General features: G+C 42.7%; 1 protein-coding gene across 3 annotated transcripts; it reads left to right on the forward strand.

Annotated features, from left to right (window-relative positions):
- Positions 1 to 2122: 2122 nt before the first annotated feature.
- LRRCC1 (leucine rich repeat and coiled-coil centrosomal protein 1) lies at positions 2123 to 24406 on the forward strand. Of its 3 annotated transcripts, none has more exons than XM_081205711.1 (19): positions 2123 to 2268; positions 3426 to 3631; positions 4735 to 4800; positions 5316 to 5483; positions 8773 to 8942; positions 9068 to 9268; positions 10251 to 10444; positions 11142 to 11337; positions 12192 to 12340; positions 14490 to 14694; positions 15959 to 16098; positions 16782 to 16983; positions 19098 to 19283; positions 19460 to 19634; positions 20225 to 20388; positions 20675 to 20883; positions 21080 to 21217; positions 22472 to 22607; positions 24092 to 24406. In XM_081205711.1, exons 1-19 carry the CDS (start codon positions 2210 to 2212, stop codon positions 24212 to 24214), a joined length of 3087 nt encoding a protein of 1028 aa, XP_081061837.1. In that variant the 5' UTR covers positions 2123 to 2209; the 3' UTR covers positions 24215 to 24406. The 3 variants fall into 3 exon arrangements, with proteins under 3 accessions (XP_081061837.1, XP_081061838.1, XP_081061839.1); XM_081205712.1 differs by having other exon boundaries at positions 16037 to 16098; XM_081205713.1 differs by having other exon boundaries at positions 2182 to 2268; positions 3431 to 3631.
- Positions 24407 to 25350: the final 944 nt, after the last annotated feature.

A 25350-nucleotide genomic window follows, 5' to 3' on the forward strand; every position in this document is an offset into this window, starting at 1 on the left:
TTTAAAAAATGTATTTTATTTCTTATTTCACTATAAGGTCCCAAAGCATTTTACAACAATAATATATACAACTATATAAAGACGTTACAGTAACAAAACAAGAAAAGTGTAAAAACATTTACATGCAAAGCATATAAAACAATTCCATATATAAAAACAATAAAAACATTTTAAAACAACTGAAATAGCTTCCGAACAGATGCAGAACCTGGGGAGATCAGATTCTAATCAGCAATCCCCACACAGCTATAAAGCTTATTGGGTGACCTGAGTCCAATTGCCATTTCTCAACTGAACCTACCTCACAGTTGTGGGGGAAAAGAGGAGTGGAGGACCTTGCACAAATGTCCCACTCAAGCCCTATTCTCACATTATGTAAAGGGTGTTGCCATGTTTATTTTGGAGTGGGGCTGCACTTTGATCTTGACACATCAAAGAAGCGTTTCAGTTAAACGTGTTGCAAACTTTGTATGAGAAATCGGGTTGGCAAAAACAGAACTCCGCAGCACCACCTGGTGTCACAACACATATGAAGCACTTTTTCTTTGTCAGTGTAGCTGAGTCCCCAGTTGCACAGAGCTTCCTACAGGAAAACAGGAGAGCGAGCTGGAGTTTATTTATCGAAAACCGCATGCGGAGAGGGCAAGATCTCACATAATTTAGGGCGCAAAATGGATGGGATCTTTACCCAAATCAGTGCTAACGGCAGTGACGCTTCTCCGCTCTGGCAGGGCCGGTGAGATGCCTGTGGGTATGCCATGGGGGGGGGTGTTCTGCCACCTGAAGCAGCAGTCTTGCCCTGCCTGGCAGAGCGTTGCCATGATGGCAAGTAGCCATGCATAGCCTCCTCATCCATGATTTGTCCAAGCCTCTTTCAAAGCCACTCAGGTTGGTAGCCACTGCTGCCTCCTGTGGAAGCGAGTTCCACAGATAAACAATGTGCTGCATAGAGAGGTACATTGCTATATCTGCCTTGAATTTCCCAACACTCAGCTCCGTTGGATATAGACCCCGAGGGTCTCAGACAAAACACCGATGACAGATGCTCGTCCAAGCTCGGCTTAAAAACCTCCAAGGAAGAAGAGTCCGCAACCTCCTAAAAAGTCCCCAAAGCTGCTGCTTTTCTAAAGTAGGGGAGTCGCCCCCCCCCCGAACATTTTGGTTGCCCTTTTCTGAACACGGTTCTGTTATGATAGATGCAGGGCTCAGGTTGCTTGTAACGTAAATCTGGTTCAATCTGGAACACGCGTTCCCAAGCCCCTTTATTCGTCTCCGTAGGGATGCGGAAAACAGAGACCTCAAATTAAACTGTTCTCTAAAGGGAAGGGAGTGGGAGAGATCTACTTTTTCTAGCGCTGTGGGCTGCCTGCAGCCCCACTCCTTTTCCCCAAAGATACTGTAGAAGTTTCCCCTGAGCCAAACAGATATGGGGGAAATTACGATGTGCACATGGCCAGAACTTCCGGATTCCATTTGAACGTCAGCCTATGCTGCGCAGCCGCCCGTCTCAAAAATAGAGAACCACTCTTCTCTTTCTATCTCCAAGGTGCCCGCTCCCGGCATGTTTCACAAACGCAATAAAAATGAAGAGTGACGCACCAAGCTGATTGGAGTTTCCGGGTTCACTTTAGAGAAGCCGTTCTTGGTTGCATGGGCTGTGTTGCAGTGACAACATGTGTTTACATTGATATCTATATATATTTACAAATCTCGTTTTCCACCTTTAAAAAACTCAGAAAGTGGAGGACGAACTGTCTTGTTTTTAATCACCTTTTATCCTATCCATAGACTTACACCTTTCCCCCCCTTGCCAAACAACCTGAGAGATATGTAAACCCTAAGAAACTGAGTTGGGGAGAAGAGCCCCGGCCCTTCTGAATCGTGGCGCAAAGCCCCAAGCACTACCCCTCACTTTCCCTTCCTGTAGTAGGAGAAACGCGCAGAGTCCTGCGGCGCATCCTACTTCCGTCCCGGAAGTGCTCAGGCGACGTGCGTATCTATTCTTTTTGGCATAGCGCTATGGTTCGCTTTCTCCTCGCTCGCAGGGAAGAGCCGCCGGGAGGAGCTTCGAGCTTCCCGTCATGCCTTGCGCGGGCGCGGTTGTCCCAGCGACGGGGTGGGAGGGATTTGAAGCGGAGGGCGGCAAACGCCGCGGCGGCTGAGGGAGAGGGGCAGCTCCGAGGGAAGAGGCGGCGCCGACGGGAGCGGGATGGCGGAGCCCGGAGCGGCCTCGGGGGAGCTCAGCCTCATGGACAAAGGCGTCAAGAGGTGAGCGGCTGCAGCGGAGTCACGGAATCCTAGAGTTGGGAGGGGTCCCCAGGGGTCATCTAGTCCAACCCCCCGTAATGCAGGAAATTGGAATCCGTTGGTTCGGGTCGCAGCAGGGCAGGATGAACCATCAAGCGAAAGAAGCTTGGGGCATCCAGGGAAGGAAGGCTCCGGGGGGACATTTCCCACGGCTGGGTTTTTTTAACATTAATGGCCACAAATCGCTCCGCTGAGCGTTCCTATGCTTAGTTGGAAGTATATTGAATGTCCCATCGGAACAACGATCCAGCAAGGCCTGGGTTTAAGATTCCCATTTAAACATGAAGCTTAAGTGAATGGACAGGTTGCCATGGTAATTGCATAGGTAAAGGGACCCCTGACCATTAGGTCTAGTCGCTGATGACTCTGGGGTTGCGGCGCTCATCTTGCTTTATTGCCCGAGGGAGCTGGCGTACAGCTTCCGGGTCATGTGGCCAGCATGACTAAGCCGCTTCTGGTGAACCAGAGCAGCGCACGGAAACACTGTTTACCTTCCCACTGGAGTGGTACCTATTTATCTACTTGCACTTTGACGTGCTTTTGAACTGCTAGGTTGGCAGGAGCAGGGACCGAGGAACGGGAGCTCACCCCGTCGCGGGGATTCGAACCACCGACCATCTGATTGGCAAGTCCTAGGCTCTGTGGTTTAACCCACAGCGCATAGCTCTAATTCACAGGCTTGTGAAGATTGGAAGTTGTGATGAGATGAACCTTATGGGAAGAGCGGGGTGAAAATGCATGGGCAGTTCCACCATTTAATTCTCACAGCAACCACCCTGTGGGGTAGCAGTGAGAAAGAAGAATTGGCCTAGGATCCTCCATTGACTTTTCACAACTGTGTGGGGATCTGAACTTGCATCTCTCCCCAGTCCAAGCAGAAAGCTGGTCATACATCACATTGGCTTTCATCCCCAAGCGAGTGCAGCCTAACTGAGCACAAGTAGCCAGAGTAGAGAGCCAGGCCTGAGCACTGGAAATGACCATGCTTACCTGCCTTGCAGACCATTTGAGATAGGCTACTTACTGCTTATTTTTATTAATTACGGTAGGATTCTCTATTGCCTCCCCCCCCAAAAAAAATTATTACATCCTAATACCATTTGCTTTTTCATTTGTAGTTTAGCGGAGATACCTTTAAGCTCAGAACTTCACACGCTCAACTTGCACAGTAACCAGATCTCCAGAATTGAAAGTCTTGGTCATATGTTGAACTTGCAGCATCTGGATCTCTCATCCAATCGCATACATCGGATTGAAGGGCTGAGTTCCCTGACCAACCTGCGTACCTTAAACTTAGCTTGCAACTTGATAACAAAGGTTGAAGGTTAGTCCTTGGCTTGACTGGTTTTCTGTTCCTAGTGTGCATGTCACATGTAATGACTGTGTTTGGATGACACGGAAAATCAGTGCTAGTGCAAGCTTCCAGATCGCTCCTGCTGTACTCCTCCCCTAGTGTAAGCAGGAGTAACAAATCACAAGCCTTGGCTTACTACAGTGTGTGAACCAGTGCTTGGCTTCAGATCTTGGTTTGCTTAGAGAGGAAATAAACTCCAAATCCTGGTTCACATGTTACAATAAGCCAAGGCTTGTGGTTTGTTGCTCCTACTTGTGCTCAGGAGGAATGCAGTAGGAGCAGTTCAACAGTGTGTGCTGGTTTACTGTTTGTTCAATTGCAAACTCTAGTTTATGGCAGGGGTGGGGAACCTCTGGCCCTCCCAGTGTTGCTGGACTGCAGCTCTCATCAGCCCTAACAAGCATAGCCAATGACTGGGGATGTTGGGAGTTGTAGTTCAGCAACATCCGGTACCCTACACCTGGTTTGTAACTTGTTTGTTTCTCACTCAAACACAACCCACTGGCTTGTGAACTTATTATTATTTATTTTATTCATTTATGCCTTTCTCCCAGAACCGGGACTTAGTTAAATGTTCTTATAAAAACTCATGCTATTTTGTTTTATAATTACTTATAAGAGGAAGACCCCTCTCCTCCCCACCTCCAAGCTGGATTGGAAAGTTGGGGCTTCCTATGGTGGTTCTTGGCAACTCTGTCAAGATGCTCCAAGTGCTTTGCTAGCCCAGTCCTCAAACAATCCTCTGTTTCCTTCCCCAGTTCCAAGCTGAGATAGAAAGTAGTGGGAGTGTCGTCTTACAATTGTGTTGGACCTCAGAACTGGAGACATAATTTGTTTATTAAGTTTATATCCCACTCTTCCTCCCGAAGGAGCCCAGGACACTAGGGACATAATGTGAGGTCAGGAACAAGAGACAGTAACCATAAATTCTGGCTTGGCTGCCGACCAACCCTAAACTGTGGACCCCTGTAACTGTTGCGACTTTATCTTTTTTCTACATTATCTTAATGGCATATATTCTTCATCTGATCTCTGTGGTCAGTGATTTTTTTGTTTACCTTTTTCTTTCCCAGGACTGGAAAAGCTGTTTAACTTAACTAGATTGAATTTGTCTTACAACCGCATACATGACCTTACAGGTAAGAGATTTTTGCAGCTCATCCCTCTGCATATCTACTTGGAAGTAAGTCTTACTATGTTTGATGTGACTTAACTCCCATGATGGCTTTGCGAGAATTGTTATTGCCGCTGCATACATCTAACAATTGCCAATAAAGTGTTCATGGGGTATTTTACAAAAGGAAAGGAAGAAAAGTGGTTTATTCTAAAAGGAATTACTTTTTCCACATAACACATCGTTTCAGCTACAGAACTCATTCCCTCAGGAAACAGTGATGGCTACCAACTTGGGTGGCATCAACAGAGGATTAGACAAATTCAAGGAGGCTGAGACCATCAGTGGCTACTAGCCATGATGCCTGTGTTTTACCTCCACTATGCTTCCAAATTCCAGTTGCTGAGAATCATATTTGGCCATTGTGAGACCATGATCCTGGTCTAGATGAGCCCTTGGCTTGATCCAGAAGGGATTTCCTTGTCTTTACACACCTTCTTGTTGAAAATGTTTTTTGACATACTGTGTCTGTTTTTACAGGACTTTTGTACCTTCGTGGAGCCAATTTTAAAATTAGTTCTCTTGAGCTACACGGCAATTGTATAAGTAATATTAACCATTTACTCCAGTGCTTGGTGGGATTACAGTACCTGTCAAATCTTTCTTTGGAGAAGAGTGGAAAAAGTAACCCAGTGTGTGCAAAAATAGGTAAGAGTAGCGCACAGGAAACATTTATGACTCACTCTATTTGCATTTTGAAGATCGGCATTTCCAGCTGATCACCAGATCATGACTTGGATTCAGATAACTGTTGGCAGAAAGAGAAAAGCACAAGTGCTGGTCCATGAATTATTGTGCTAAGGTTGCAGAAGACTTCTTGCAGCATGGCTGTGGCACCCCAGTTATAGAATGTCTCCCCCTCAGATGCCAGGCTGACGCTAGCGTTGATCTTAGTTCAGCACCGGGGAAACCTTTGACTGCAGCTTAGTATTGATGTTTGCTTGATTTTAAAATTAATGGCTATAGCAGGTTTGCAATTTGCTGTTTTTGTATTCCGCCCTGAGATCCATTATAGGGCGGGTTATAAGTATTTTAATAAGCAAAATATTCATAAGGGTGCATTGCAATATAAAAAAACATGCTGAGAAGAAAGACGCAGACTGTACCATATAAAGTTCAGTGAACAATGAAAAAGTCTTGAGAAAGAGCTTGCGCAAACAGCAGAACTGCTTTGAAATCTTCTCATGCGGTGCTCTTTTGCTCCATTCAGAAATAGCCCTTCTGCGAGCGGTTGAGGCTTTCGGCTGCCAGAAGAACATCTCGGGAATGGATTGGAGCCTATAATTTAGTTCTTCAGTGAATGGTGTTTCAGATAATACAAGGATAGGGAACCTGTGACCCTCCAGATACAGTGGTATCTCGGGTTATGTACTTAATTTGTTCCGGAGGTCCGTTCTTAATCTGAAACTGTTCTTAACCTGAAGCACCTCTTTAGCTAATGGGGTCTCCTGCTGCTGCTGTGCCACGGAAGACGAATTCTGTTCTCATCCTGAAGCAAAGTTCTTAACCTGAGGTACTATTTCTGGGTTAGCGGAGTCTGTAACCTGAAGCGTATGTAACCTGAAGCGTATGTAACCCGAGGTACCACTGTACTTGATTCCAACTCCCATCAGCCTCAGCCAGCACAGCCAATTGTTTGGGATGATGGGGAGTTGTAGCCCAAAGCATCTGCTAGGGAAACTGGTTCCCCATCCATCTGGTATTGGGATAGTCAGATATGCTATACTGAAATGAATTTGCCTCACTGTTGGTGATGTTTAGACTAAAGCATGGAGCTCGTGACGGAGCTCGTGACGGAGCCTCAAGAACATCTTATAGGACGCTTATGAAAGCCTATGAGATGGCTATGAAAGCTGCTAAGAAGTCTTACTTTGTGGCTTCCATTGCATCCGCTAGCTCTCGCCCGGCACAACTTTTTAGAATAATTAGATCAATAACGTCCTTAGGAGGACAACCAAATTTAAGCACAAATTTGACCCACAGCTGTGAGGCATTCGCAAGCTTTTTTGCGGAGAAAGTCCTGTTGCTCCGCCGTTACCTCCCTGCCAATTTAGATACAGTGACTGAACTGGAGGCCCCTCAACTGACTTCAGGTCCAGTGTTGGACCATTTCGATTGAATACTCCCTGCTGATGTGGATAGATTCCTCCAAAGTTAGTAGGCCCACCACCTGCCTCCTTGATCCGTGCCCGTCTTGGCTGATTAGGGAGTGTCCAGATGTTGCGCGGACCCCCCTGGTTGAAATTATCAATTTGTCCCTTGACACGGGGACATTCCCAGGGGAACTGAAGGAAGCAGTGGTATGTCCACTCTTAAAGAAAACTTCATTAGATCCCTTAGACCTATCCAATTACCGCCCAGTTTCAAATCTTCCATATCTGGGTAAGGTAATTGAGAGAGCGGTTGCTGAACAGCTTGGTAGGTTTCTGGAGGAAACATCGGCTTTAGATCCATTTCAGTCCGGTTTCCGTCCTGGTTTTGGGACCGAGACGGCTCTGGTTGCCCTAACAGACGATCTCCGTAGACAGCTGGATCGAGGCGGGTCAGGACTGTTGATCCTTTTAGATTTGTCAGCAGCCTTTGACATGGTTGATCATGATCTTCTGGACCACCACCTCGCAGACGTGGCGATACAGGGCATAGCCCGTAACTGGCTGTGCTCTTTTATCTCTGGTCGGGGACAGAGGGTGGCACTAGGGAGGGAAATGTTGTCGCGCCACTCCTTGGTGTGTGGAGTGCCGCAGGGCGCAATCCTCTCCCCAATGCTTTTTAACATCTTTATGCGCCCCCTTGCCCAGATTATCCGGAGCTTTGGGCTGGGCTGTCACCAATATGCGGATGACACTCAGCTCTATCTGCTGATGGATGGCCACACCGACTCAGCCCCGAACACACTGACCAGATGCTTGGAAGCTGTGGCTGGATGGTTTTGTGGGAGCCGATTGAAACTAAATCCTTTGAAGACAGAGGTCCTATGGCTGGGTTGGGATGGCATGGGGATGAGGGACCAACTCCCTTCTCTTGCGGGGGCCCAATTAGTGCCATTGCCTTCCGTTAAGAGTTTGGGTGTAATCCTTGACGCCTCCCTTTCCATGGAGGCGCAAGTTACAGCAACAGCCAAGGCGACATTTTTCCACCTTCGCCGCATCAAGCAGTTGGTCCCTTACCTTTCCCGCCCCGACCTGGCCACAGTGATCCATGCGACGGTCATCTCCAGGCTTGACTACTGTAATTCGCTCTACGCGGGGCTGCCCTTGAAGCTGTCCCAGAAACTCCAGCGAGTGCAGAATACTGCAGCGAGGCTCCTCACGGGGTCTCTGCCATGGGAGCATATTCACCCAGTGCTTTTCAAGCTGCACTGGCTCCCGGTGGAGTACAGGATCAGATTTAAGGTGCTGCTTTTGACCTTTAAAGCCCTTTACGGCCTAGGACCCTCGTGCTTATGGGACCGCCTCTCCCGGTATGCCCCACGGAGAACCTCAAGGTCCATAAATAGCAACACCCTTATGGTCCCGGGCCCTAAGGAAGTTAGATTGGCTTCAACCAGAGTCAGGGCCTTTTCAACTCTGGCTCCGGCCTGGTGGAACACTCTGCCTCATGAGACCAGGGCCCTGCAGGATTTGATTTCTTTCCGCAGGGCCTGTAAGACAGAGTTGTTCCGCCTGGCCTTTGGATTGGAGCCAATTTGATTCCCTCCCTCTCTTTTTTCTTTTCCTTCTCCCTCTGCGATGAGGCTACATTTTAATATTTTAATGTTTCAATATTTTAATGTTTTTTTAATGTTGTTTTTAAGTTGTAATCATTTAACTTGTTTTTATTATTGCTTGTAAGCCGCTCTGAGCCCGGCTTTGGCTGGGGAGGGCGGGGTATAAATAAAAATTATTATTATTATTATTATTATTATTATTATTATTATTAGCTTCTCTGTTCTTCTTAGGCTACAGAGAGATCCTCCTTCAGGCTTTACCCCAGCTAACCATCCTAGATGGAAGGAATATATTTGGTGAACCAGTAAACTTGGCAGAAGCAAATTCAACAGATCTGAAGTGCTTAGAAGGCCTTTTGGACTGCTTGGCTTCATCCAGTTCTCCTGCAGATGAAGATGAGGTGCTGTGACTCCTGCATGTGTGTGGAGGGCAGTGGAGGGGGGCCTTTTTGTCTTTGAAAATGTCAAAGCAGGGTACGTCCCGCCCCCCACTCCTCATCACTTATGCTTTGTTTCTTTTAAACAGACTTGTATCAATTTGCCAGTGATGACACCCCGTATTGATGAGGTGTTAGCTCAGTTTCGCCAGCGTGCCTGTACGCCAACCTGGCCCGCCACTAGCTCTTCCCCTGAGGCCATATCCTCTTCCGAGCCAGAAAGAATTAAACTGGACAGTGACATGAGAATAAAAAAACTAGAGGATCAGATATCACAGCTGCTGGAAAAGGTAACGGTTTACATTTCCCCCTCTGGCTTGACAGATATCTGTTTGCTGATGAGCATTGGAACATACGAAGCAGCCTTGTACCTGGTCAGACAATAGTCCCATCTAGTTCAGTATTGTCTACATTGACTTTGCATCTCTCCCAGCCTCACCTGGAGGTGCCGGGAATGAAACTTGGGTCGTTCTGAAAGGCAGGTGTTCTACCACTGAGCTACAGATCTTCCCCAAATGTAAGATGGATCTACACTGGTTGTTTATAACGTTAAAATGCATTATTAAAGTGAGACACAGAGGGCGCTGTGGAGCAGTGAGCCTTCAACAATGGGAAACTGCATTGAGAGTTATATAATGCTATATTTAATAACATTTTTACAGATCAGTGTAGATCCAGCCGTAGAGTTACATTTGAAACAGTTGCTCTATGTGACATAGATATAGTTTATATCTTGTGCACCTATTTATAGAGGCTTGGGATGACTGCAGCAAAGCTACCAGCTGACTTGTCTGAAACAATTGACTTCCCCACCCATTTTTTTCCATTTGGTTGCTTCTCGCTCATTCTTCTTGCTTTAATACCAAAGGTCTGAATTGAAAGGTCTGTAGTCCATGACTTCAGACAGAGTATGATCAACAAGCCACTTGAGCTTCTGTAGTCCCAGAACTGCAGTGCGAATAAGCTTCAGAGTGCAGTATGAGTCATGCGCTTGAGAGCAAAATTGTTCTTATGGTCTGAGTGGAAAGTGCTGAAGCTTGTAGTTGAGGAGCTTAGGCTGGGTATTTTGGGAACTTAAAGGGAAGAAGAACCTCGCTTAATTGCTGCTTGAAGTAATAATGGACACTTCTTACTTTTGGAGTTAATACATTTTCACAGATTATCCTGCTGTAAGTGGCATTCAGTTTAATCAGCTACCCAAGACAGTCTAAAAGTAATAGGTCTAAAGATCAAGTAAGATAAAAAATGAGCTCTAAATCCTTTTATTTTTAGGTGACTAATACTTCAAAGGCTGGCGTTGCTCTTAATGTTCTCAAAGCAAAAAGGGACACAGATCTCACTTCAGAGAGTGGTGGTGAAAGTGGGAAAGAGAACAGAAAGGTAGCTAAAAGGAGCAAGATCCCCAGTTATCGAAAAGCCACTTCGTCTACAAAGTACCATTCTCAGAGAGGCAAAATTTCAGACAGGTATCTTCAGTTTGTTGATGTGTGCTTCCATATTCACATGCAGTCTTTTACCCATTTACTTGGGAGTAAGCCTCATTGAACTTGGTGGATTTCTGAATAGGCATGTCTAAAATAATGTTTTCAGTGGACTTTTAGGTACTTCTAGTTGGTACCCTGAGATCATCTTCAGAGGCCCGTTGTGCCTCCTCCACAAGAAGTCCAGAGTGCGGCAACACAAGAATGGACCATTTCTGCAATAGCTCCCCATTTGTGGAATGCTTTCCCCGGGGAGTTTTGCCTGGTGCCTTCATTATATATCTTTAGGCGCCAGGCAAAAACATTCCTCTTTAATCAGGCCTTTGGTTGACTGACATTCAGTGGCCTTTTAAAATGTGGGGGGTTTGGGGGGGGGCTGTTTTTATCTTTATTTTATGTATTCTGTGTTTTTATATCATGGTTTTATCCTGTGAACCGCCCTGAGACCTGCAGGTATAGGGCAATATACAAATTTAATAAATAATAATAATAGTTCAATCGGAGAGCAGTTTGGGTGTTAAAAATACAACAGAAATGGTTTTGTGTGCTCCTTTATGATCAAGTAAAAGCACAGAAAATTCTCCTTTAAGTATTTAGAAGGCATTCTAAATGCATTTGGTAACATCTGGAAGTTTTTTTGTCCAGGTATTGATATGTGAGTTTAATTTATGTATCGTTTTAGGGCAGGAGAGCAGACTTGTGTAAAGTCAAAAACTCGAGGATCTCAAGTTAAAGAGGAAGAAAATTCAAGTCCAACTTCAGAAGTTCCGAACTCAGATTTAGTGGGGAGATCGCCCAAGAATTTGGGTGTGCAGAAAAACCAAATGAAAAAACTAAAACGTTTAGATTCCAGTACTCAAGAAGAGTCGACTTACAGGGTAGGTATATTTTACTCTTTTATTACGTCAAGGTACTTAAGGCTAACATGGTTTTCACACTAGCCATAAAAACTGGCACTAATATAAATATTGATCAACAGAAGTAGGAGTAACTTTCTAAATCGAAGTGGAGAGAACCCCTAAACTTGTAAGGCAACATGAGTGTTCTAGCTGTTGGTCCACTGAGCACAGGATCTCTTGCAGCTGAATCGGCTTATAGATATCACTATAGGATCACAGAAATACATCTGTAGAGATATTTTCAGAAGCAGCTTATGGTACAGAGAGCGACTAAACTTTGAAGTGCAGTACGTCTCTCACATCTGCTTTCTCATGTTTTCTCCTTGAATCAGCACCTCCTTCAGCATTCTACTTGCTGTTTTGAACCTCAAAACTGGCTCTTCTTTTGCAGTATGCACCTGACTACCATTGTCACATGGACATTCTCATGCTTTTATGAAACCCATTGTTTCTTTTCCAGCATTACTAGACTTTACCTTTGCTGACCTTCATTCTTCTACTTATTTGGAGCTGCAGTAGATCATTTCTTGATATGCCCAACATTGGTTTTTAAAGTTGGGATTTGTTAGTTGTTAAGCGAAAGCAATCCCTTTGCCTTAACTGCCTAGTAGCCTAGTTTTTAAACCCTTCCTATAGTGTAGCGGCTTGCAGTGTCAGAGTCATGGCCACATAGCACATTATCTTTCGGGAGAATAAAGTGGGTGTCTATCATCTCCCTTCTGCGCCAACACCCTTCCTGCCCCAAAATGCATCCACCTTTCTTCTTAGTAGAAGCAATTCTTCTGCATTTGTAGTTTCTCCTTTGGAGTATATGGGATCTCTGTCTTGTTCAGGCACTGATTCAAGAGCTGGATCAGGAGAGAGAGAAAAGGTGGAAGGCTGAACAAGCTGAAAAGAAACTGAGAGAAAATATCAAAGAGCTGCAGGACCAAGCAAAAGAAGAAAAGGGTATTCAAAGTATGGCTGTGTATACTACAGACCGGTAAGGATCCAGCATGTTCAAATGACCTTCTGAAAATTAATTTATTACCAGTTTTTTTCCCCACTTGCAAGTTTCTGTAGGTGTCTATAGGTTTATTTGCAAATCAATAACTTTCAGTGTGTTTTAGGCTATAAATCTTCCACAATCCTGTTCTGTGCTACTGCCCTTCAAGGGGAGAACACATTGTGTCAAAGGTGGATGGAGGTGCAGCTTTTCAGAAAACTGATCAACCTCGTCATCAGGGTGATAATATTAGCAATATTATAATTGACTTCACCTTCAAATAATTTTGAAGTGTGTTTGAAAAATCCTTCTTAGCACTTCTGGCATTTGAATATATGCAAATAACTCTGAGGATTATCTGCAAAACTTCTGTGCATAGTTTATCCTTCAAAAAAAAAGAATATTACTTTTACAACATTGCATTTCAGATATTGGTCTGGTTTGCACAAAATGCTAATTCTTGGTTTATTTACCAATGGGCTTTAAAAAAAATCATCTGAGCCTTTCCCTGTGGCTTAACTATAGTTTGTTACTGCCAACAATATGTGAAGGCGTAGCTTGTTGCTGTTGGCTTCTGCACCTTGGTTTGTTTTAACTGTGACTTGACATTACATACGAACCCTTCCTTAGCTAAGGTTTGTTTGATCACCAAACTACAAAGGCCATAGCAGCTGCAGAACAAACTTTGTAGAAACAAGCCATGGTTTCTAGAATCCTCTGAAGTGGTTTGTGTGAACATCTGTGGGACAACTTCATTCTTGTAGCAAACTTGTGGTTTGTCAAACAAACCATGGCTTAGTGTAATGTGTGAATCAGGCCGTTATTTCCTGATGATGACCATGTCCACTTAAAATATATATTGGGCTGTGTTTGCTATTAAGCTACCTTTGCAGTTCCCACTCACCTTCTTGTGAATGTTTGTCACTTGGATAATTCCACATCCTTTTCGGCCTATAAGAACAGAAAAGTTGCTTGTTTTTCTGTAAAGGAAAGTGAAAGCCAAGCTGCTGAATTCAGCATCTATTGTCAAGTTTTGTGTGTTCTGTGCTTGTGGGGATGTTGGAATATTCACAACCCTAATGGACATACCTGGACCTTGCTATGAGGATTTGACAAGGAGGCCATAGCTCAGTGGTAGAGGAATATGCTTTGCATGTGAAATGTTCCATGCTCAATCCTTGGCTTCTCCAGGTAAGACTGAAAAATGCTCCTCCCTGAAACCCTGCAATTTAGCATGGGTACTACTGTGCCAGATAGAATCTCACTTGGAATACAGCAACAAAAGGTCTTCTACAAGCTTGATGCAGAAATGCTGAAACTGGACAAAGCTGGATGCCAAAGTATATGCCAGTAGTTTTAGGCAGATGATTTAACTCCTGAGTTAAATATTTACAGTTCTGCCTCTTGAACTTTGAGTGCTTTCTCATTGCCCTTCTGGAAAAGCTTTCCCCTCCTCACTTAGTTCTATCAACTATTAATACAACTCATTGCTTAGGTTGGGAGCAAATATTGTAGGAAACAGTAATTTGACCGGAGATCACTTAGGCACCGACTATTGGGTGCTTCTGCCAGTGACTAAAAACATACCTTTTCACCCAAGCTTTTCCTGACTGGATCCTAGCATTTCTGGCTATTTTAATAGCAACTGATGTTTGCTGATACGGCTTTTTAAAATGGCTTTTTTATTTTCCTATAATCTGCCTTTGTTTTTAAAATGAAAGGTGGTATATAATAATTTTAATATGTAAAAAATAAATCCATTGTCTAACTACAGCTCAACTTAGACATCATGCCAAATCATGGTTAAGGAAGCTGAACTGTTCTGGCATGATATCTGAATGGACAAGCCATAGTTATGTCTGGCCCTTTGCTTCTGGAGGTTGCTGTTCCATGGAGATGGGAGTGAATGTCAGAAGCTGAGTACTGGGAGTCGGGGAGCAGATGAGCAGGTTTAAAGCATGGCTTGCCTATATGCTTTGGAAATGCCAACTGTGATTTGACCTTAAGTGATACACCGAGTATCGAAAGCTATACAATACTATGGTGGCATCTCTTCATACATTCCTAAACAGCGCCACTTCTTACTTTGAAAAAGTAGTGATTTTGAATGAACGGGATGATTTTGAATGAACGGGATGTTTTTCAGGCTAAAAGAGCTGGTTTTGAGAGAAAGAAATGCGAAAACCAAACTTCAGGTGGACATTCAGCATCTGAAAGATGAAGTTGAACGACTTCACAGGGAACTAGATCAATCACGACATAAAGTGGAGGATCAACAAAAGGCACTTCAGACTTTAGAAGAAACGCTGTCCAAAGTGGAGACTCAAAGAGCACAGCGGCAAGCTTCAGAGGTACAACCTTTGTTTCTCACTGAAGAAAATAAGTACTTACAGTTCAGTTAATCAGGTGTAAGGGAGGACTGGTCTATTTTATCTTATCTCTCAACACCTCTGCATGATGAGTTGCACCTGCCAAAATTCTGTCTCCTACATAGATTTGGAACTCAAAATTTTCTAGAGCATATTTTGGTTAAGACCATTGGCATGTTAAGATTCTGTTTTATCTGGTGTGTTCTAGTACTGGAGTGTCAGTATTTTCATTCTCCCATTGCTGATGTAACATGACATCGAGCAAAGAACTAAATAACCCTGCATTTGCATTGGGAGAGCATCACCATATCCAGCTCCTGTAATCTCTACAGCTGGAAAAATTACTGCCACATAGTAAACCTTGTGCAGCTCCATTCGTACAAAAGCTAGAGTTGGCTATAGGGCAGCACAACCAGTTCCGCTACAGCGGGCACTGAGCCTAGGGGGCACCACAGGATGTTACAACTATGACATACATAGTGTATTAAGCAGAACGGAAGGCGATGGGGGGGGGGCTATCCTTGACCTTGCACAGGGCATCACTGAAATTTGAAAGACCTTCAAAAGCTTCCTGTATAATTGCAGGGATGTGTGGCTATATATGTTCAACTTTATGTTGAATAAAGCTATTGAATGGTACTATGGATATGAGTGTGAGCCAAACAATGAAAGATGTGATTGGGGGGCATGGGGAGTAATGTAAAAGTGTATTCCATGGGAGGGGAAGCTCTTTCAGCCTGAGAGCCATGGTACCTTCTGCCCAACTCCCAGTGCCACTTGCTAGTTGTGCTACATCAAAAAGCAGATATAGGAAAGGAGGACAAAGCCAAAGCCAGATCTTCATGGAGTTTGCAGCTGAGGATAGAAATATTGATGCTTAATTCTCCATCTTCAATCTCTGCTGCCTCTGCCTGCCTGCCTGCCAATCTCTCTCTCTCTCTCTCTCTCTCTCTCTCTCTCTCTCTCTCTCTCTCTCTCACACACACACACACACACACACACACACACACACAAAACCGCATGGCAATTTGACTTGAAACTCTCTTGCATTTCTACTGACATAAGGCTGTTTTCAAGCCCAATTGCTTCATGGGTTTTTTAGGGGGTAGGAGTACATGCTAGCCAGAAAGATTTCTATGATGTCTCATGGTGAAGCTGGCAGCTCCGCCAAGATGTTTTGCTTGTAGTACCAACTCTCAGCAACCATGATAGTGTGTTCCTTATCTTCCTTTGATACATTGCACAGAGGAAGCAAATTCAAGCTGCAGAATTAAAAGTTTCAGCTTCAGAGAGAGAAGTGCAATTGCTTCGAATTTCTTTGCAGCAACAAAAAGAGAAGGTGGAACAAGTCCATGAACTTCTTATGCTGAGAGAGCAGGAACACAGGTATGTGTCTCAAGACAATCCAGAAAGCACGGGTATACATTAGTTGTGCATTAAAAAAAAAAAAGGTCAGCTTTGTGTCAGACAGTAGAATATTTTATTAAAAGAGAGAGTGTGCAGAGACAGTTAATTCTGTACTTCATAAAGAAGAATTCATTAGGTTTTCCCAGCAAACCGAAACTACCATTTGCTGTTTTTAGAAAGATTATAAACTGACAAAGATGCCTTTTTAAAGGGAGAAAGTCCTTGTGGTAAGAAATGGTTGTAAGTGAAGAGCTATCCAGGCAGTCTTGTATCTGAATTAACATCTGTGATCTGAAGAACCGTTTGAGCCTCATCTCCGCATACGTTGTGTCTAAGAACTAAGAAGTACAGTGGTACCTCGGGTTAAGAACTTAATTCGTTCCGGAGGTCCGTTCTTAACCTGAAACTGTTCTTAACCTGAAGCACCACTTTAGCTAATGGGGCCTCTTGCTGACGCCGCATGATTTCTGTTCTCATCTTGAAGCAAAGTTCTTAACCTAAAGCACTATTTCTGGGTTAGTGGAGTCTGTAACCTGAAGCGTATGTAACCTGAAGCGTATGTAACCCGAGGTACCACTGTATGGAAGAGCTCCCATCTGCAGACATGCACTCCTCATTTATTTTACTGTGTAGCTTCTTACTCATAGGTCTTGTTATTCCAGAAAAGAACTTGAAACTAGAGTTACATTGACCGGCTCAGAATTCCAAGAAGCTTTGTCAAAAGAAGTGACTAGAGAGCAGCAGAGGCACGAACATCATATTAAAGAACTGCAGGGGAAGAATACTCTGCTGCACCAAAAGTATAAGGATCTAGAGGATGAGTTTCGTTTTGCATTAACGATAGAGGCCAGAAGATTTACTGAGGTAAGAAATAGAAAGTGTATGAGGAGATCTATATTAGGAATTCTGCTAAAACAGAAATGATTGTCCTTTTTTCATAGCAGTACATTTGCAACAATAAGTTCATTCCACATTTGTAAAGAGTCTGTGCTCTGGAACTCCATTTTATTTTATCTGTGTTTGTATTTTTATTGCGTTATTTTATCACACATGTGTTTGCTGTCCTGGGTTTCTTTGGGAGGAAGATATATCAGCATATAAATTTAATAAATAAATTTGCTGAACCAACAAACCAAACTGGAATACAAAAAAGGGAGGCATGAGGAGGTCCGGGAAACAAGCTAATGAAAAATAAGTAATGGAAAGATTGAGTTGTTTTTAACCATTTTTTTTCCTCTTTTGTATTTTCTTCTTTTTTATTTTTTCTATTTTGTAATATTTTGAAAACCTTAATGAATATTTTATATATATAAAAAATAAATTTAATAAATAAATACAATCAATAAGATCCATATATTTTGGGGGTTTTTATATTGTAATTTTATGTTGCGAACTGTCCTGAGATCTACGGATGAAGGGCAGTATACAAATTTAATAACTAAATAAATTCAGTTTTTACTAAACAAACATCTGTTAATTAGCTGCTATAAAATTGATTAGTGCTTTTATGCAAACTTTGAGGATACACTCAGGCTGCAATACGCACTGATTTTGGAGCAAATCCCATTGAACTCAATGCTGCTCGCTTCTGTGTAGACGTGGATAAGATTGCACTTGTCAAGTTACAAAATTAAGAAACTTGACAGTGCAAGCCTAGACACATCTACTCAAAAGTAAGTCCCAGTGAGATTTACTCTCAGGTAAGTGTGCATAAAATTGAAGGCTTTGTGTTGTTATTGGCTTAAATCAGTGTATTGTATATATTTTTTAAATTTTCAGATACTTCCAAGCTAAATTGTGTCAAGCAAAAATACATTGCACACGTACCGCAATAATTATATTTTAGCAACTAACTAATGTGTTATAGGAAGTAATTTCATAAAGTTTAAAAAACTTATAAAACTAGTCTTCATTCTCCCCACACTCATTTTACTCTTAGAAATACCGATTTTTCCGATTCTAGTGCAACAGCTGATCACTTATGCAACAGAAATCTGCTTGTACAGTGGAACCTCGGTTTTTGAAGGAAATCTGTTCCGGAAGACTGTTTGACTTCCGGAACGTTCAGAAACCGAGGATCAACGGGCTGGCTGCAAAGTCAGTGGGGGAAAATGAAAAACACGCCTCGGAAGCAGTTCTACTTCCATGGTGCGGTCAAAAACGGAAGCGATTACTCCTGGGTTTTCTGCGTTCAGGTTCCGAAATGTTAAGCTTCCGAGACGCTTGAAAACCAAGGTTCCACTGTACAACAAGGCAAGCCTCTCCAGACCTCCTGTACGCCCCCAAAATCTGCTGCACAGTATCCTCCAATTCTCTGGAGCAGATTTTGGAGACTGCAGGCAGGAAGAGAAGAGGAAGAAGCCCTGTGGCATTTGTAGATGCCCACTTGTGTTACATTACATCTCGCCCCTAAACAACTCCAAACACTTTTTCTGTGCCTGCAGAAGAGCTGACTTAGCTATAGAAGGAACCCTGGTTTGAAATGCTTAGTCACTGTCTTCCTTCAGTTCATTCAAGTAACTCTTGAAAGTATCCTTCAGCAAACATATGCTGCTTAAAGGATCACCTCCAGCTCAGAAATGTATTATGACTGGTGATGTTTTTCCTGAAAGTTTCCGCATCCTCAAAGAAAAGGTGCTTAAAAGTTAAGTTTTAAGATATTACATGCTATCATTAATTTCAGTTCTATTTTAAATTGAGGAACTTACTATAGCTTTTATATATAGTTTTTAGTCTTTTCTCTTTTTTTGCTAACTGGTGATATTCAGCATCCATTTTTAGTTCTTAATTTGGAATATATACTGAGCCTCTCTATTCCTAAAATGCAAGGTAATATTCGGTGTTTAATGTCATGTGTTTTCAAATTAACCTCTTGTCCATTCGAAAGTTACATTGCAGTTTTTATTGAGTAAGAAATAACTCACACGTAGCAATAACCTTTCTAATAATTTGCAATTTGTTTCCCCTTGCTGAAATAGGTTAAAGAAGGCTTTGACAATGTTGCTGCTGAGCTGGCAGAACATAAGCATCTTCTTGCTCAGTCTCTGCAAAAAGAAAAGCAATCGGCCACCCTAATCCAAGAGCTGACATCCCTGGTTAAAGAACAAAAAACGAAGATTGCAGAATTAGTCAGATCGAAGCAAGAAACGACACACAACTTGAGAGTATGCATTAATAGGCTTATCTAACTTTTGTATGTTGTCTTCTATACACTGCATTTTGTGTTAATACACAGAAGACTGTTGTCAATCAACAGCATGAAACATTGAATGGCACTGCAGCTTCAAATACAGTGAAAGCCTTCTTTCACAATGGCATGTGTCCTTTTTCTTTTTGTCAGAGTCAAATCCGAACTCTTGAAAATATGGTGGAGGAAGATAAGCAGGCGACTATTCAACTTGAGCTTCTTAAACAGGAGAAATCAAAACTTATTTCACAGATAACAGCCCAGGAATCTGTAATTGACGGATTAAAAGCGGAGAGGAAAATATGGGGACAAGAGTTGGCGCAACAGGGTAAATACCTGTCTTCTGCTTTGGTAGGATGCTGATAAAGAACAAAGTGAAACTTAAACCTGCATGTTAAGCCTCTGTAAGAATGCAAAGTGTCTACATTCTAATGGTGTTGCAATGGGCTGTACTGGCAAAAAGCTCCGTAGCTGCATTGCTTGCATCTATTTCCTAATGCATCACAGCTTTATGTTTTGGTAGTGCTTTACACAGTAGAGGCATTCATCCCCAATCTGGCATGCTCCTGTATCACACACATAAGAGCTGCTGAAAGTGTCTAGGTGTCCTTCCAGCAGTATCATGATTTTCCAGAAATTAATTTCCAAAATACTATTTACTAAGAACAGGTTGTTCTGTTAATGAGACTTGGGTGTGCTTTTTCATTCTTAAGCTAAGCAGGTTAACAGTTTTCAAACAGTTACTACAGTAGCCTAAACAAAGAGGCATTTAAGAAAGCCTGGATGCCCAATGTTAATTTTCAGACACGAAGAAGAGTGGGGTGGTTTTGATTGCTTTGCAATCTGTTAACATGACAAATTAACTTCATTATCTGCAGCACTGAAAAGGTAGACTTTGTTTTGTGTCTCCCTCCCCAGGAGCATCTCTTGCTCAAGATCGGGGAAAACTGGAAGCCAAAATAGAAGCACTAACTAGTGAGAATGAGACTCTGAGAAAACAAAACGAGCGCAACAACGACGCATTGAAGATTAAGTCTAAAATAGTGGAGGATCAAACAGAAACGATTAGAAAGTTGAAAGAAGTAAGAGTTGGTTTTTTTAACAAACTTGCCTGAAAACAGATATTGAATACAGTAAAGGTTCTTGTAATGATGAGAGGAAAGCAAAGAAATGGCACAACAATTGTGCATGGGTTGTCTTCAAATGTTATCAAGTGATAGAGGTATAATGGCCATTCTTTTCTGGCAAGCGTCCTCTGCTTTTAACTATAGGAGACTGAGTAAGCAGAGTTTTTCCTGTTGATCCATTTTGAACCTTGAAGTTTTAGCTGTGGTCCAGGGCAAATATATTGATAAAATTGTTTTCAAGGCCTCACAGGACCGAGATGAGCAGATAAGAAAGCACCGCGAAGAAAGTACTGAAATGCAGAAGAGACTTCAGGTGCAGCTAGAGGGAAGAGAGACTCAGTTGGATGATCTCATGGAAAAATTGGAAAGGCAAAATGAGAGGAAAGAGGAACTCAAACAGCAGTTGCAGGAAAAAGAAACAGAGCTTGAAGATATCAAGAAAGCTTATAGGTACTAACTAGTAATGTCTTAAATGCTGCTAAATTAATATTAGTAATGCTAAAGTGTCAGTAGGCCATATTGAGGCAGGATGGGAAGCTGTAACTTTTATTTTCCCATTACAAAAACTTGAAAAGTAGGGATATGGTTTTCATTGAGGTACGAGTAAGTGTCTGAAGCTTCTGTGAAAATGTCCATTACATTTCAGTGCAATGAATAAAAAGTGGCAAGATAAAGGAGGATTGTTGAGCAAATTGGAAGCACAAGTCAAACAAATGAAAGAAAATTTTGATATGAAAGAGAAGCAGCTGATTGAGGAGAGAGATAAAAGTATTCAGGCACAAAAGTAAGTTGCTATATTTGTCTTTCTGATTGTATTACTGTGAATTCATTCAAGACAGTCATATTTTTGGTGTATGTATTCTTCATGAAAGATCTTGCAGAACAGGGTGTCTTTCAGATAAATTAGAGAAAGAAATTTTCTTTCCTGAATGGAGGTTGTGGCTTTGGGGGAAGCTTCTCGTTTGCAGTATGGACATATATTGGAACTTCCATTGGTGAAAGGTGCTCACAACTGTCATTACAATACTGTTTGTTTTTATCCCTAATTAAATTGAAAATTCATAAAGGACCATCTGTAGCCTGACAAAATTTGAAAGCAATTCTTTAGCCCAATTTTATGAACTCTAGGAGGTGACATAAATATTGGTTGGTATTTGTAAAAAGAGGGTTCTCCTGTGGAAACCTAGTACATTTCTGTTTTATCTGTGGGGAAAAATAAAAAGGGTTCTTTCCATTCACTGGAGGAATTCCAATCCAACAGAGGTTTTGGTTGGAAGTATGTGGTGGAAGCCATTTTTTTATGATTACTGCTTACTCTATAGGCCCTTTTGCCTTCTAACAGCTGCACCAGAGGAATTAAAATAATGCGGGTGGTGAGGAAATTTGCCTTCTTGCCCCCCCCCCCAAACCCTCTTCCTTTCAGCAGAGCTTCCTGAGTGAGGAATTCTGTTCATGGGAAGCATGGATGGCATCCCAGAGGTTTATGGTTTAAACTTGCAACAGATCCATGCTTTCCCCCCTTCACATATTTCTCCAAATTTCTAGTGTATACATACACTGTCTCTGCTAATGTGGTTCCAGTTACAGATAGGTAGCCGTGTTGGTCTGCCATAGTCAAAATAAAAAAATTCCTTCCAGTAGCACCTTAAAGACCAACTAAGTTAGTTCTTGGTATGAGCTTTCGTGTGCATGCACACCTCTTCAGATACCACTTCTTCAGATACTTCTTCGTATCTGAAGAAGTGTGCATGCACATGAAAGCTCATACCAAGAACTAACTTAGTTGGTCTTTAAGGTGCTACTGGAAGGAATTTTTTTATTCTGCTAATGTGGTTTCTGTAACAAAATATCTAGAAAATTGAGATTACAGTAGAAAAAAATCCAGTCAGAAAATGCTGCTTACAATATGTGAACGAGTTACTGGGATGTACTTAGTAAAGAATATTTTTTCTGACTGTAAGAGAATAGTTGTCTACACAACATGCATATCCCAATAGTGATATAGATTTATAGGTTTAAGAGTTCATTTTGTGTTTAGGGCAGTGGTGGAAAAGCTGCATTCTATGGATGATGCTTTCCGAAGACAACTTGAATCAACGCAAGCAGCGCATCAAGCAGAATTGCTGCAGCTAGCAAATGAAAAACAACGGCAAATTGCGGCAGCAAATGAAAAGGTGATAGATAATGCTAAAAGCACCCAAATGTTGCTTCACTTTTAAAAAATATGTTAAGCAAATAAATCTACTAGTTTTTGTTTGCTAACAGTGTGTAGATAACGCCTTGATTACTGCAGCTACTGCAGAAGAATGATCAGCGGATGCAGGATATGGAAATCCAACCTTCTGATATAGTTGGATCAGAAAAAAATACATAAAATTTGTGCTTTTGACAACGTCACCCACTACTATTTACTCACAGTCTGTATTCAAGATGATGGGGCTTAACCTGTAAAGCTTCTATGGGCTGGCTGTTGCCTATTACTGAATAGTATTCACGTGGCCTTAAGGTTGACGAGTGATGCCTTGCTGAAAGTCATAAGTGTACTGATAGATCTAGAAAAGCACACTGCATAATTCTCAGTAATGGTGGTTGGTTGTTCATTCTTAAAAAATCAAATGAAAGGGCTGCTAGAGACCCTTTTTTCCCATTTAGGAAACTTTTGGAAGTTTGTGTGAAATTAGTTCAAGAATGAATGTGTTCTCTAGTAGGTGCAGGTACTTGGTAGTGGTCCTCTGTCTTTGTGAGGAACTTTTACTGAAAATTGGAATGGATCTAAATAAAAGCCTACAGAAGGGGGTTGGCAGAAGCTGGCTTTCTTCTCTTCCCCAGTAGCCCATATCCCCCCCCAAAAAAAAATAAGGGTTGGGGCAGTGGTTTTCAATCAGTGTGCCGTGGGCACCCTGGGGTGCCTTGAATGGTGCTCAGGGGTGCCATGGGGAACACTGACCTCTGTCCCTCTTTCCTTCCCTCCCTCCTCTGATGCTCTTTCGTGTCTCTGCCTCCCAAAGGCTTGCACAGCTGTCTACTGCAGCAGCCCTGGTATAAGCTCCGCAGGCGAATGGAGGGGAGCTCAGAGACCCAGGGACTCCCAAGGAGAGGGGAGAGGAGAGGAGGCCTCCACAAGGGGAGGGTGTTTGAGAATGGGTGAGAGGCTGCCAGCTCTGCAGGCAAGGGGTGACTTAATAGGGCTCCTGAGCCCCACAGGGATGCCACAGAGAGAATGTAGTTGGTTGAAGGGAGCTGCGGACTCAAAAAGGTTGAAAACCTCTGGGTTGGGAAATCCTACTAAGCCGGGAGGTGTCTGAAAAGGCAGTCGGCTTCCATCAGCTGCTGTATGTATGCTTTTCCCTGGTTGCAACCCATTAATGTTTCAGGTATGTATTGTATAATGTATACATTTAAAGTATATATTTAACTTTTTAAAGTGTAATAGCTTTTGCACGATTGGCATTACCTTTTATGTAGTCTACATGAAATGTATGTTGGTGCTTTCACAAATGTAACCTCTTCAGCCAATTTCAAACTTATACCTACCTTTCTATAACATTTTCAGAAATAATGTTGTAAGTTCCTATTATATTTTACGTATCTTTCATTGCACAAACAGACCACAAGTTCACAAGGGTGTCATTTATAACAGATGTAAATTTTATTTCAGGTTTACCAAGTTGAAGAAGAAATGCGTCAACTCTTGCAAGAGACTGCAAGCAATAAAAAGGCCATGGAAGAGAAAATTAAAAGATTGACAGTTGCTTTGAGTGACATTCAGCAGGAGCTCTGAAGTACAGGGAATGTGACACTCCTGTAGAGGCATACAAAATTCAGTAAGATAGTCAGCCTTGATAGACCCAACTATGACATTAGCCGTTTATTCAAAGTTAGTCTTCTGGGGGGAAAAATGCTGCATATTGGCATGACTTATATCTGCACTTTATGTATAATATTTTCAAAATAAATAGTTACCTTTCTTAAATTACTGATTTACTAAAGAGGCGATTCAAAGGCTTGAATAACTTTCGGAAACTTGGAGAGGTTTTAAAAAGTGGTCTTTGCTCTCTGCCATAGTGCTGAAAGGAAGAATCCTATATATGGGGAAGTGAGAAATATGGTCTTGTGGAACCACTGCTGTATCTTGCGGGATACTAAGCCAGGAGGGATGGCCGCAACAGCATCACATCCAGCAACTGACCTACTTTTTCCACTCTTGACTGGAGTGGCAGGTGTCTGAATTTACTTATGCTCTTCAAAACCACTGTCTCACAGCACAACATAGCACTCTGGGACACAAGATACCCTTCTCCTCAGGGTGTTTTTATTTCTGCTAAGTGTGAGGCCAAGATAAGCAATGAAGGCTCACACAACCGCGGGCGTGGGGGTGCATGGCAACCGGGCGACGGGCTCTCAGGGGCACCAGGCAAGCAGAAAGTTCCAGGTTCGATCCCAGATGTTCCCAAGTAGGGCTGTGAGAGACCCTTGCCTGAAATCCGAGAGAGCTACTGCCGAGAATATCGCAATACTGAGCTAGATGGACCAATGTTCTGACTGATAAATGACAGCCTCTTGTGTTCCTACTTAATTCAGCCCTTTCTTTGGAGCCATGAGGACTAGCATCTTACCACTGCTTTTAAGCAAGGGCTGTAGCTCAGGGACAGAGCATCTGCTTTGCACGCGGAAGGTCCCTGGTTCAATCCCCAAGGGCATCTCCAAGCAGGGCTGGGTGAGACCCCTGCCTGTAAACCTAGAGAGCTGCTGCCAGCCAGTGCCGGAAATACTGAGCTAAATTTATTGACTGCATTTATACCATATTTTTCTCTATGGAGCTCAAGGTGGCTTACATTATTCCACCCCCTCCTTACTTTAATCCCCACAACCACCTCATGAGCAGGTTAGGCTGAAAAGTGAGCGACTGGACCAAGC

The sequence above is a fragment of the Podarcis bocagei genome (genome assembly GCF_964188305.1).
Source record: "Podarcis bocagei genome assembly, chromosome: 8".
Classification (NCBI taxonomy): domain Eukaryota; kingdom Metazoa; phylum Chordata; class Lepidosauria; order Squamata; family Lacertidae; genus Podarcis; species Podarcis bocagei.

Bases quoted from the DNA above. Each gene is read 5' to 3' on its own strand.
- LRRCC1 (XM_081205711.1), top strand. From the start codon at position 2,210: ATGGCGGAGCCCGGAGCGGCCTCGGGGGAGCTCAGCCTCATGGACAAA. The intron at 16,984-19,097 runs GTAAGAAATAGA...TTGCTGAAATAG, and splicing joins AGGCCAGAAGATTTACTGAG to GTTAAAGAAGGCTTTGACAA. The intron at 20,884-21,079 runs GTACTAACTAGT...ATTACATTTCAG, and splicing joins GATATCAAGAAAGCTTATAG to TGCAATGAATAAAAAGTGGC.